Source organism: Cydia pomonella, chromosome 9, assembly GCF_033807575.1.
Source record: "Cydia pomonella isolate Wapato2018A chromosome 9, ilCydPomo1, whole genome shotgun sequence".
In the NCBI taxonomy this organism is placed as follows: domain Eukaryota; kingdom Metazoa; phylum Arthropoda; class Insecta; order Lepidoptera; family Tortricidae; genus Cydia; species Cydia pomonella.
The window spans coordinates 17294789-17309682 of record NC_084711.1 but is presented as its reverse complement, the minus strand read 5'-3'; the positions used below and the strand labels follow the sequence as shown (position 1 = coordinate 17309682).

At 35.9% G+C, this 14894-nt stretch overlaps 1 protein-coding gene across 2 annotated transcripts in view; it reads right to left on the bottom strand.

The window, feature by feature from the left end:
* LOC133521545 (microtubule-associated protein 1A-like) overlaps nt 1-14894 on the bottom strand; it is a 132180-nt gene that overhangs the window by 93684 nt on the left and 23602 nt on the right. For both annotated transcript variants that reach the window (XM_061856567.1, XM_061856569.1), the window contains 2 exons: nt 14643-14786; nt 13681-13774 (listed from right to left, as the gene is read on the bottom strand). In XM_061856567.1, the coding sequence (XP_061712551.1) occupies nt 13681-13774; nt 14643-14786 (238 nt within the window). The remainder of the gene's footprint in view (nt 1-13680; nt 13775-14642; nt 14787-14894) is intronic.

The window sequence follows — 14894 nt, the reverse complement described above, 5'->3', positions numbered from 1 at the left end:
TCGCAGTAACGTTATAGCTTATAAAAGCACAAGAGCTTTTACGAGGAATAGACAATATAGACTTTTCTTGAAATCTTTTATGTATGTTCTTATATTCGTGTTAATGAATGCATAAATGACAGATAACAGTAGAGGAGTAGGAAAATGTTATAATGAATCCCCGTATTTTTCCAGTACAAAAAATATTTTATTTATTACAAGCTTTAAGTTTCACCTGTCCCGTTGTCTACGTGTCGGTATCGGTAATCAAATCTTGCTAGTTAAATTTGCTTCCCGGTTTCCATACATTTGCATACATATGTAAGTCGGGTGACAATGCAACATCATGTTTATGGTTGAGCTAAGTTGATCTGATGATGGAGACAGGAGGTGGTCATAGGAACTTTGTGTTAAACAACCTAATTGTGTTTTGGGTTTTTAGAATTGTCTCGATGGTTATTAGTTGCCTGTGAAAATAAAAGTACAGTCGGCGATAAAAGCTTGTAGCTAACCTACCCAAAAATGTTTTTTGTCGAAAACTTATCTTAAATTAAAATGATTTCAACCCATCTGCAAAACTGTATGTTTCAAAGAAAATGTATTATCTGTTAGTGTACAGACAGTAAAACAGACTTCTAAAAAATTGTTCTGGCAAGAGTACTCGCGCCTTGCAAGCTTGAGGTTGCCCTTATTTGTCTACGGCTCTAACAAAGAAACTGCAGCTGTCGTACTCTTTCGTAATGTGATTACTTTGAATGAGAGAGCCCATATTTGTTTGACCTTTCAATTGTAATGTACTTGGTATACATAAAGAGTGTATATACATATAGTTATACAGTCCACTCGAAGATTAAAACTTAAATAGCGTGACTAAGGTCACACGTCTAAGAGAACGTAGAAAGGGTAATGAGTATTAAATACTACAAATCTAAGTGAAGGTTTTTTAGGTTCGGACTGTTTCAGACTTTATATTAAATAATATGTGTACCCCTTACATTTCATTAAAGTGTCAAAAGGGCCTCTACGTGTTGGCTCCGGCTCCGCGCACGCCTCCCAAAGATCCGGACCACCATTGTTCCGTGATGGGAAAGACATATGAATTACAAATTTTTTATATTTTTAAATTATGTTCGTTTACAACTAGCAACACTGCCTTCTGTTAAGAGTTTTAACAGGACGTGTTTAGTGCGCCGTTGTATTTTTATAAATATTTTTATGGGATTATCCGATAATTCCTAAGTTTGTCAAGCGTCAACCAGTCATTATCATTAGTCAAACATTCCGAATCCAATACATCTGAGCAATCGCATCGCAGTTAATTCTACGTGGAGGCCATAGTAAACTAATCTTGCGTGAAGCACCCCGGATAAGTTTCGCTCGTTTTAACGCTAGGGTTACCAAAAATGGATTAAGAAACTTGGAACAAATCCCTGATTTTTGTGTTCCATATGACGACTGGTGTCCTACACGTAGTACATAGGCCCCAATCGCAAATCCCAAATTGAATTTTTGTCTAACGTCGAATTTTCATCGAGTATAGTTTCAACTAGGCTAAGTCTGCTATTTTGTCATAAGTAAGATTGGCAAGCAGATACAGATGAAGCTGGTTTATACTCACTGGATTTGTTACAAGAGTTTATCTTACTTATGAAAGTCGACAGGGGTTAGCAATGTCTGAATATATTGCCTTTCTTGCAACTTTACTAGCAAGTAACAAGTAAAAAAATATCTAACTCTTACTATTCTCTCTAACTCTGGGAGAAAATATTAAATAAATAAAATACCTATAATTATTCACCTGAATGAATCCGCAAGTTTTCAAAATGTATGGCTGTAATTCAGACAACAGACCATCTGTATAAATCTCCAGTCGGTACGTCGCAGGTATATGTCATGAATTAATCAAAAGTCTTGGAAATTCAGTGTTCGCGTGTCTAACACGAGACCAAATCACAGGCAAAATGCAGTCGTTTGGTGACCCTACCTAAGGGGGCCCAAGCAAACGTTTCCCAACTTAATCTGCCGTGGAACGCGAAATCGATGAGTAGTCTGCGATATGTGGAGAAAACCCGGAACGTCGCGGCCGAGAAAAATGTCAACACTATTTTTATCTCCCACTTCGCTAGATTACGCCTACCCTTAGGTGGGAGTTTCCTAACAATTCGAGATCAATGCGGAGTAAAGTTTTTAATATTGTTCGGAAGTTTGTGTGATAGTTATCTGAATATGTGTCGTTTACAGATATAGGTATCGTTTGAAAAACGATCGTGGGGGATTTTTTTATAAAATTATATAAGAGATATTAGTCAGTTTGGTGACAGAAACTGAAATAAACTACTGGAAATATTTTGGTTTTGATAGCTTAAGGTTTGATGCATTACAACACCGCGGGTTACAAATAAGAAAATATTAAGACTACGCCAAGATTGAGAAGAAAAACTCACAACACCTTTCAGAGTGTGAATAAGATCGTCAATTCCTACCCCTATAAGAGTTAAGTGCACGGTGTCCGAGTGATCGATATGTCAGCAGTTAAAACACAAACATCGTATGTCCAGTTCCGCTTCTCATCAAAAACAGGCTTTCTTACATTGAGATAAGATATCGTTTTGCAGTGCAGAGAAAAAGGAATAGGGTATATTGTGGTGTTTAATAGCGGTACATCGTAGGGCAAGACCAGAGGGTCGCACACGGCTGGCCGGCGCCCGGCGCGCGCACCATTCAACTTCTAATTTAATGCACAGCCCTATTGTTTTCGAAATCACGCACGTGGGTTGAAAATATAAGTGCTTTGATATGAATATGAATAATAATGATCAATTATTTTGTATTTGTTTATACAGAATAATGGCGTGACGACGATCTGTCGTTTGTCGTAGATAATTTATGTTGCTGGCATGTATATTTTACGGCGATAAAATAATTAGGTAATGCATAAATAATTTTAGGTAATTAAGAGGATAGGCCCCGGCTGCCCCGAAACCGCCTTTTCGTACTAACGTAGTCCTCATTTTCCTCTATGGATATTAACATTATTAAAAATATTCTGACACAGTTTGTTGTATATCAACCACAGCTTTGCCCCTATGTATTTTTTTAGTTCTTTAATTATTTATTATAAAAGTTTAGAGCATTTAAAAATTTAATGTAATCTGTTATTCACTCCTAACTCTTGCACAAATAAAAAAATCGAACATAGGGGCATAGCTATACATCAAAATATCTAAAAACATCCATAATGTCAATATCCAGAGAGGAAAATGGGGACTACGTTTATATGGAGAAGCAGTGGCCTATCATCTTAAGGCAGAAGAAAAAGAAAATATATCTTATACGTTTCGTTTTTACATATTCTATTCCTATTCAAGGTTCACATTTTTTTAATTGCCATAAAGTAAAGGTGCGCGACTGCTATGTTAATATTTGACCAAGTGACTGTATTTGACACGCAAAACCGATAACGAAACCAACATGGAATGTTCATAATTTTAATTATTTTATTATATATATTATTTTCATCACACTTGCTCGAAAAAGATCTTATTTCATGCAGGTGTACTGAAGGACAAAGGCGAATATTGTTCCCTCGGGAGTTATGTATTGTGAAAAAAAGCTATAACTCCCTAGGGAGTTTTTTTTACAAACCAAGTCGCGTAAATGAGTTTTACTTTTAAAATACTGACGTTGATAATTTAATATTTTTGTTTATGTTTAAAAATATTTAATTTGATTAATTTAATAGCCATTTTACATAATTTTCAATCGTGGCTGAATGCCGGATAGGTCTGTGCCTTCGATACCTAACCTGTCAAGAAATGACAATATGGCGGACGAATGTTATGTCACCGTATTCAAGAATTAATTCGCTTACAATTTAGTTTTTTCTTCTCAAGTATGATGAAAAACATTGTATGTAACTCCGGGGGTAAGAATATTGCAATTATTGCAAACTCATTTCCAAAATGTCACTTACCCCCCTCGTTGGTCAATGTACTAGTATAAACTTTTTTTAATTTGAAAACATATAGTGATTTGAAACCTATAGAAGCTCTGACACAAAATAAATAAGTACATAAAATGTTACATCAATACAATCTTATATTCATTTTCAAATAAGCATTCAGCAAGTATATTGCGCTGAATCATGGAAAATCCACAAATTGCACAGAGACTTGTTCCTACATTAAAAGCTCGTTCATGAACACTTCACAAAAAACGTACAATAGGCGTTAAAAAGGGGTAGGCGGAACACGGTGGGTGCGAACGAAGTTAATCGCTCGTTTTATTATTATTGCTCTGATACCATACAACAGAAGCACAGTTAAGCTATGGAAGTCAGTTCTTTGACTTATAATAAGTTTTTGTCAAAAATATCATTTTTAATACTAGGTTAAAGGTTTTATTGCTGACTGTATTTTTTTCTTTCAACAGGCAACTTATATTCATCGAGAAAATTCGAACTAACCCGAACACAATTCGGTTGCGTTGTTTTATCACAGCGTGATTATTGTCGATGATACCATAATATTGCATTGTTACCCAACTAATGAATAATGGAAAATTTAGCTTGTAAGATATGACCCGAACTTACGTAAGTATACAAACACAGCAAGTTGATTAAAAGCTTGTTAAAAGGTATAATATAGCATTAGGAATTTAGGATCAACATTTTATATTCGAGGATAGGGGCACGTGAAAGAATGAGAGGGAGGCCCTTGCCCAACAGTGGGACAATATGGGCTCATGATAATAATAATGTTGTATTCGGATTAGCATTGGCTAAACGACCCGGTCACGTGGTTTTGTTGCCACGTGATATGAATATAACTGCAGTAACAATTTAAGTTGGTCATATAACTGGCTTGTTTTGTATTGCAAATTGACTAGGTTTATGGATCAATTTTGGTAAATTTCAATCTTAATTCTGATTAGTCATCAAACGGTAAGCTACCGTGCGGCTAGTTAAGCTGGTTATAATTTTCGCTTATTGTGAATCTCTTTATGATGGCTGGTGACCTACCTAACCTAACCTAACTTTGGAGCTCCTGGAATCATCTTGACAGATGATTTATGCAGTGTATGTATAAGCCAATACACCTAGTCTGGAATATACTATAAGGAAAAGTACATTGATAAAACGCTTATTGAAACCTCAGTGGTCAACTTACAATAGAAGAACCTATCCTAACACACCACACCTACACCCCATATCTCTCTTATTAAACTGCAGATAAGAATACCGCCCGCCTACTCTGACATGTCAAACAAAATATGTCAACTTTACCGTACATGAGTCAAAATTACCTAATGAAAATTATGTCACGTCGCGCTAGCTCGAATATGCAGCCTGCATGTGGGAGTTAATATACCTACTCGGATCTGGGGTTTGTAGGCTGTTATTAGCTCATTACATACTACGGTGAGTTGTGCTGAAATGTCCCAGAATAGCCCTAACTTCACTTAACGTACTGAATATTTAATCTGTGGCAGTAGGTCGTGGTTCATTTTTCACAATGATCGTGATCATTACGGACGCGAGGCAGCCATTATGCCGTTAGACGGGGGGATGCACAACGTGCAGTCAATGATGCAATAATGCGGTTCTTAAGACTTGTTGTCGTTAATTCAACAACACAAGATTTTATTGACGTCACAATTTTTATTAGAAACTATTTTTTTTTGTATTAATAGCCTGGGGTGTGGTAATCATATGATACCACGATTTAGGTAAAAGCTAACAGTTATTTTAATGAAAAAAAAATCCATTGATATTTTGACCATGACTTTTAAAATGTTTTACAGTACATATGGTCTTACTTTTCCGCACCCGTGCGGGAATGAGCACAACTTTCCCAACTTTCTTTGACTTTCCGTGCAAATGTCGAAACTTTAAAGAGCCTTTTAAGAGAGCTGTAAAACGTACGATACACGTGCGAATAGGTAATTCGCAACTCGTGTCGATTTAAAACACTGCCTTCGGTTGTGTTTTAATTTATCGCCACTCGTTACGAATTTCCTATTTTTCACACTTGTATCGTAAATAACTATTAGCTATGAATGATCTGGATCTGATATTCCTTCAGCTGCAAATAGGTCAGCCAGTGCCATTAGTCGGGGTTTTTACCGATTTGTTCTAATACCCCCAAAAAAAAAACTTTGGAACTATATAGTAAGGTTTCCGACGAAATGCATTTTTTTAGGACTTAGGAGGGTAAAATAAATAAAAAATTGTATTAAATGACAGGTGTTAGGTTAGGATTGACGTTTTATATGCTGTGTATTAAAGGAAAATAATAGTAGTCATAAGTTGAAAATCACTAAAAAGCTAATAGTACAGTGGGTCCAAGCAAACTCTGCCCTGGCTTTGTTGTGATTGTGACCGAGTCTGGCGGTGTCACCATAAATGTCAATTCATTTGGAAACTATCCGATGGCACATCTGTGTAAATTTCCACATTAAAAATGATATATGATAAAACCATTACATACATGCATTGTTTTAAAATCTGTGTATGCCCCATTAATCATCATTAGGGCGTGATTTTTTTTAGACTAAATATAAGTAGCTAGTCCACACAGTTCGATATAAACCACATTTTCCCAGCAGGGTGAGACCGTCATGAAGTTAATGGTGCAATGAAAATGGTTCTCGAGACGTATTGTCGCTAATTTCAGGGGCGACGGAACAACGCCGGTTGTTGATAGTTCTTTTGACGGTGAGCGATTGAGGAGATTATTGCGTTTATTGCACCGATTTATCAGACAGTTTCTACTGTGAGCGCTGTTCAATATAACGTATATTTTGACAAGTTTGTGAAATAGTATAGTAACATAATTGTGTTGGCCGGTTGGAGTATTTTACAGATGGCGACAGCATAGTTTTTCCTGTGAATCCCTAGTTTTGTCGAATTCTTGTTTTTTTTTTATGGCCTGGATGCACTAACTAGAGACAGGAAAACCCTAATATGTTGGCGCTATCTATGTAAATCCGTTGACATTTGCCAACCCCATTGTCAGATTGTAGTTCAATTAAGTTACCTACTTAACTGTCAATGAATTTACCACAAATTGTATAAGTACATTATAATATTTAACAACATAAGATTTTATAACCTGTAACCCCGTTAATACAATAAAAATGCAATGTTGCCAAGTTGCAAATGTAAAGTTATAGGTTTTGAAAATAATTGTAATACAAATAAGTTAGGTATAGCAATAGTACCTACATTATACAATACACCGTGTTTTTATTGAATTCCGTTACCTTCGGGGTATGAGTAAGCACGTAAGTACTAAATGGCATAGGTAATTTTCAAATAATGTATTTTTTTATATATAAAAAGTAATTAAATGTTGCATATAGCGTTGTTGTAACACGGGCATTACATTTAACTCAACCAAACATTTGGAAACTGTGACATATCAATGTCATTTCGAACATCGATCGTCCGAGATAGTACTTACGTTTAGTAGCAAATGTATAAACTCGTACTAAATACTAATCAATTTGTAAACAGCCCCAAGGCTAGTGTACACGCTCGTAGGGGCCTTATAAGATAAAAATAAATTATTGATTATCTCCGAAATGGAGTTAATTAGAATACCGGTGGCTTTGAGGAAGTTACTTAATTTAAGCTCAGGAATGCACCCTTGAAATTAACGGAAATAAAAAAAAAACACGGTGTATAGGCCAGGAAACGAAGGGTTGCAGGCCAAGTAGATATAGACGGATAGGTATACGCGGCCGGCAAGCCCGGTTCTTGCCAAGATTTGTACGAGTATAGTGATTTTCTCAAACCTTATTTCGGAACTTATGTACGACATATCATTTGATATTCACTAGTCCCTTTTCGGTGAAGGAAAACATCGTGAGGAAACCGGACTAATCCCAGTAAGGCCTAGTTTACCCTCTGGGTTGGAAAGTCAGATGGCAGTGCCTTTCGTAAAAACTAGTGCCTACGCCAATTCTAGGGATTACTCGCCAAGCGGACCCCAGGCTCCCATGAGCCGTGGCAAAATGCAGGGACAACGTGAGGAAGAAGACTTCACCGTCGTGTTTTAGAAGCTGTAAGGATTTTTTTTTAAATTAAGGCGCGGTGTATAGTAAAATGCGCTATTTTTAAATCGATATTTACAGGCTTGTACAAGGATTTCATCGATTATTTTCTAGTATGTATAACTTCAGTCTTTGAACTAGCCGTATGCTTGTCAGAAACACGATGGCTCATCTTTTTCTCGATAGATTTTTGCTTTGAAAATATGCTTAAAACTGTATTTATTTCGATATTTTAGAAGTACTATGATGAATATCAATATGAAATTTACTTCATTCAATAGCTTTTAAGTAACTCTAACATTTTGCTTGTCAGTTTATCGATGCGTTAAATTTTTCATTCATAATTATGAATTCAACATTTTGTCTACTAAACGTTACCCTGCGCGGCAATACCGTCAGTACGCCAGTACGCCCGTGACCACTGTCAGCGTCGGACCTGTGCTAGTTTAGCGGACGTTACATAAAATAGATAATCACACTATAAATACACAAATATGTTATACACACAATGTTTTCATCACTCTTACGAAGAAAAAACTAATTTTTAAGCTAATTGATTCTTAAATACGGTGACATTTCAGACATCCATCCGTCATATTATCTTTTTTGACAAGTTTTACACACGCACCTGTCCGGCATACAGCCACGTTTAACCAAATGATGAAATGGTGCCTTGCACCCGAGTTAAACACTCTACTTTTCATTTTTAATACGAGGAAGGTAAAATACATGTACATTTTAAAAAACACTGCTAAGTATAAAATTCAGTAGTACTTATTTCGTGAGGGGTACCTACTTTTAATTATCAATTTAGGTAAAATAATATTTTAAATGGCTATTACAGTAATAATCAAATTGAATACCTATTTTTAAACGTAAACAAATAAAATTAATAACTAACTAACTAACTATTGTGGCGCAGTGATCCAAAGAGGGTCCACTTGTTTAATTTATATAAGTCATTATATTGTAACAGCTTCATTTTTAACACATACAGGATGCAGGAGATATACTGGATTTAAATATGTGGGATTTAAATAGTGCTTAGTGAAAGGTACCATTTCACGTTTTTGTGGAAGTGCTCAAATGGCTGTAATAGTTTATGTTATAAGTGTTGAATTTGTTTGGTATTTCTGGTTTATTAACTTTCATATGGTATACACTTAAGACTTTATTTACAACATTTATCAACTATTTTATTTTGTAAGGTGAGCAGGAGTGAGTTTACCCTTCAAATTCCATTCAAAATTTTGCAAGTACTCGGTTCGGAAGTTCGTATATATTTGTACCTCTCGCCAATATTTTTATGTCACTGGTTAATTATTCTGTAAATTCAAGAATGTCACTAAATTCCATTTTTGATAATGTTAAACATAAAGTCCTTTGTAAAAGTTTGGTATAATACTTTTATACCATGCTATTTCTGTTTGGTATGAAATGAAAACTGGTGACATTTTATTTCTTTTTTCAAGTATAAATTTCGATGACACTGCCGTCAATTTCAGGTCTCAGCCAATTTTACCTTCTTCTTTAAAACCTTGGACCTTGTTATGTCTTTGTGATATGCTTTTACTATTTTTCCTGCCAATACAAAATATAAGTGGAAAAATCGATCGAAAGTTACGCAAAATATATTTTCTTCATTTTTGCATTAGGGTGCTTATGTGTAATATGTATATATTAAAATAGTTTATTTTGAAATGAATCACTAGTCAAGGCCTATAGTATATCCCTTCAAGTGGCAGAAGCCAAAACGTAAAAAGTAGTCACGTGGCGGGGCCCCGTCGGGTGTTCAGCGCGGATTTAGAGAATATTACAAATTCAACTATTTAAGCTTATCTATGTATAAAAGTATATATTGAAGCATATATCGTTAGAATAAGCACTAAATACGCTATTCGAATAGAACAATTAAATTATTGTCTTCTTCTTCTTGGTCCCTCAATGCTGAGGATCGTGACATCATGTCCTTCTGTTGAATTTGTCCTTGTTGTTGTTAAATTATTGTTATGTTTATGCATTTCGCCACATGCACCTAACTAATCAAACCTAGCAACAGTGACAGTTTTCCAGTTTCCTTATTAAAAATGACTACCACCACAAAACAAAGTTATGATTGGAGGTAATTGTGAATTAATATTCTACGTAGGGCTTAAAATTCAAAGGTTAAGTCATAAAAAGTGCCCGTGAGGAAACGGATTTTTTTTAACCACGTATTCCTGAGGTCATAAGAATTTAATTTTTTTTTTAGTACATATATGGAAAACCAACAGCGCTATATATATCTAGAACTTCCAATAGAATTACAGAGCCAATTACAGGTTCTCACTTATAGAAATACAATAAATTATAAAAAGTTTTTGCCCATCTTAATTTACACATACAAGTTCCTACAGCATAAGAACAGATCTATATATATATATATATATATATATTCAATAATGCACCGAGCCTTGTCCTGCGCCAGAATTATTGTCACCCATGAAGTGTCTAATTAATTTATTTTTTATTACTGCTATGCTATCATTATATATGTCGATATCACAATTTATAGAAACTTTATTTAAACTCATGCCTGCCATGCATATGAAACTGTTTTTCCTATACCTAGTAGTAGCTTGGTAATTACTAATGGGACATGTACAAGTTTAAGTCAATTCCGCAAAAAAAAATTGTTTTTTTTTTTTTTTACTTTTTGTATGTTTTTAAACATATTAAGTTCATGTTCTTGGAAAATTTATGGATTAATATAAATTGGTACATTTTTTTTTCGTAAAAATTAGTCTATTCAAATGGTACCTTGTGACTTTGATATCTGTCAAGAAGGTAGTCTAGACTAGGTCCCAAAGTGGCGACTGGCGACATAGCCATCAAAAAGGCGTTATGCACTAAAACACAACGAAAAATATTTTTTTAAATTGGTATTAACTCTGAAACTAGGCGAATTAAAAAAGTTTATATGACATTTTTGCCTTTATATACGATCCGGAATATACTGTTACAATCTTTCCGTTTCCTCGAGGGTACCGTGTATTTACAAAATAACCTCTTTAAAAATCAAGACAGAACTCGACCTAGGCGTTCGATCCCGGATGAAAGGTCCTTAGCAACCAAGCGTTAACAAGCGTGTGTATGTATGTTTTCCTTGTCTAACTTGCTAGCTACTTTTGGGCGCTAGAATAGCGTAAATATACTTCAAAGCCTTTAATTTTGCCACTAAATATGGCAACACCTCACTAACCACCCTCTGTTGGCTGAACCGACCCGTGAGTGGTGGGCCACCACTTGAAGGGATAAATAACAGTTGACGATAAAATAATTTTGTTTATCGGAAAGTTTTGTATGTTAATTAACTTTACGGAACAGGTCTTAACTGTACTTCTTTCCAAAGGAAAATAATACTCATTGAGACAATTCTAACAACCTCAAACGCAATTTGGTTGCGATATTTTGACACAGAGTTCCTATGGCCACCTCCTCTCTCATGCATCAGATCAGCTTGATGGTACCATAATATTTCATTGTCACTCTACTTACATATGTATGCAGATTTTCAACTTCATCTGAAACCTCAGTGGGTCAAATATACTTGTAATATTTGATTACAGACAGAGTAGACAGACAACAGACTGATTCTTTATTAGACATTAATTAAAGTCAGTCAATTATACTCATTACTATATAACTTCGAAGTAGTAGTAGTAGTATAAGTGCATTTTTGCCATTATAAACTTTAAATAATAAATAATAATAGCAGTTTTCTCGACTTTTGCATTTAAAATTTATAATCGTCTTCATTGTCGTCAATTCAAAAAATAATATAGAAATAGTCGTTACAGTTAGAGTCATGGTTCTTTTTTGAGAAGATAGCATAATTTATCTACTTTTTGGAGCTACATATGCTTGTGCATACCTTATGCTTATATTTTCAGTTATCTCAATACCAGCGAAAACATGCTACCTTTTTACGTTCACTTCCACAAATTACTTAGCTTTGCTAGTATTCTTCCTTTTTTCACTACTTGCCCGAAATTGACTTCTATTGCATTTTTAAGGTCAACTAAGTTTTGAATAGGTATCTATATATGATTTAAAGCAGACAGTTGTAACTTTTGTCTGAATTAGTAAGTAATATTATTTCAACACAAAACGATTTGGTATCATTTTACTAGGTTCTCAATTTGCCGCGGTATACTCTAGTATTATATATAATTATCAAATTTTTAATTTCATTAAGTTTAAATCATAATCAATATAAATTTCCGGAAAAGATCCCAGAACTAACAAACCAGAATACGGATGGCGTCAGAATAAGGACGTAGGCTTGCTGCGAGCGCGGCGCGCGGGGCGCCCGCCTGCTTGCTCTGCCACTTCGTCTGTTTCACCCCCTCAAAAACCTAAAATCCGACTATAAGAGCGCCTTAAGGTACAGAAGCACTTGATACTGTGGTAACACGCTACTGAAACGGTTACAAAGCATCTTACCTCCTGTTTCTACAGCAGAAGATGCTTCTAGTTTAGCTCATATTTGTTATTTTTGAAATTATCTCTTTCAAAGTTAAAAACAAAAAGTTCAAAACATAGTAGCATTACATTGTAAAAAATGTGTAAGGTAATGTACGAGAACAAAACACAAAAAGCATAATTTTGAAGCAACGCGCGTGAGTTTGGCAGCAACAAGGACATTTAAAATGTAAAGTGCACTTTATTTCGACATAAACGTGCATGCGGACTCGTAACTCGACGGAACGGGGTCCCACCTATAAATAAATTCTCTTTATAGGAACATTTACCTGTTCAGGGCATAAACGAGTGTTACGTTTAGTCGCAGTGGTTGTAAAATAAATATTTGAGCTTTTACGATTTTCAGTCACTATTTAGTAATTTGATATCTTTAGAATTTAGGTCATACTTCAGAAAATTATTTATTTGCGTAAATAAGGGCGGTTTGTACTTATTATAATATCGATATCATATACAGTAGATGCATATGTTAGATATGTTTATATCTATTGTATATGGCTGCGACAATATATCGTGCGGTAAAGTGCCATCTTTCAGCTGTCAAACTTGGGGGCATAACTTTTTCTTAGTCTTTATACATCTTAGGATGGTATTCCATGTGCATTGCATTGCATTGGACCAAGATATTGGTCAGACGAAATACCCTTATGCAATTAATCAACGCACGTAGAAAGCACGAATCTATTATAACTCTTTTTTTTCTAATTTTTTAGGGCACTTCACACACGTCACACGTACAAAATCCCATTCAAAATCAGTTTTGATGTTACCGTAAAACTAACCAAATTAGCGCCCTTTTGGGCTCACAAGTATGGTCCAAAAATTAACTTAAATATGTATCTTCGTTCAGTTGTGACTATTATTTTAATGCCGCAGCTCTAGAGCAAGCCAAAAAGAAGATTGACATTGATACTTAATTACAGATTAAACTTGTACACATAGTACTGGAGTATAGTTGGGTGGTTTTAAGGTACGCGTAGAGTATAGCAGTATTAGGATCGGTTGCACCAAACTGTCACCGTTAAAAGTTCGCTACATTTTATTGTATGAAAAGTTTGATAGTTGAGTGCCGATTGACGGGGGTCAGTCGTGGTGCAAGCGGCCCCTAGCACGCGCAGTTACCGATGGCCCGGGAGACGGCGAGCTGCCCGTTGACGCGCCACGTGCCCCAGAACATGACGGCGCCGCCGCCCGCTTGTATTCGATCCTTTTCGTCCTGTCATACACAAACACATTTATTATCATTTTTCAGCATGGCAGCTCTTAATTTTTCTGGTTTTAGGGGTATGTCGTTTTTAACATCTCTCAAAGAAAATGATGCCAATAGCAATATAGATTACACATTCGCAGAACAAAGGGGTGGTCTTGAAAAATCCTGCTATCGTCAAAACCTATGCAAATTATTTTCACAAAATACTATACACCAAACTTCAGAACGTACTTAAATTTGTGAGTATGTAACAGAATGAAAGGCAAAGAAAGAGACCCATTAATGTTTAGGTAATCCGAGCAAATTTTACCATGGGACCATCCCCGAAATCGCGACAAAAAAAAATTGACTCTCCCTCTCCGATAGGAAATTTCAACATCAGACCAGCAAAATGTATGAAACAACCAATGTTTTTTCGCGATTTCAGGGTTTGTCCCATAGTAAAAGTTGCTCAGTATTACCTAGATATTAATGGGTTTCTTTCTTTGCCTTTCGTTCTGTTTGTTATATACTGTATCTCTAATGAAAATTTAAAGTTATATAGTAGTTTCAATGAATAGCCACTTTGCTTCAATATTAACGGCAGGCGAAAATCAACTTGTCCGTGTGACCGGATCTGTTCAAGTTTGTACACAAGTATAAGTTTTGAACTCAACTTAATTTTTGTATAATGCTAGGGAGCGAAGCATGTCATAAACGACGATGAAGAATTCACGAAGACAACATTTCGGCGACATCACGTTTTAGGAATTTGTTAAACAATCGCTGAGCAAAAACTCTACTGAGAAACCTATTACAATAGGTATGCGTTGCAGCTTGCGATCTGTTTTGCCTGCCCGCTCTGGCCGGGCTCGGTTCAGTATTTGTAGTGTACCTGTCGGCTGGGCTTGTGCGGGCGCACGAGCTGCATGAGGCGCATGCGCTTGGCGAGCAGCGCCAGCGAGTCGCCGGCCCACGCCGCGTGCAGCTGGCAGCCGCGCACCGCCACCACCACCGCCGTGCTGCCGCCGCACGCTCGCTGCTCAACAAGAATATCTCTTATTAATATGTCAGGAACGTGCTTTTCTATCGATGAGTTTCGGAATAATAGTCAAGCGCGGATGCGCGCAGTGTATTCGTGCAGGTG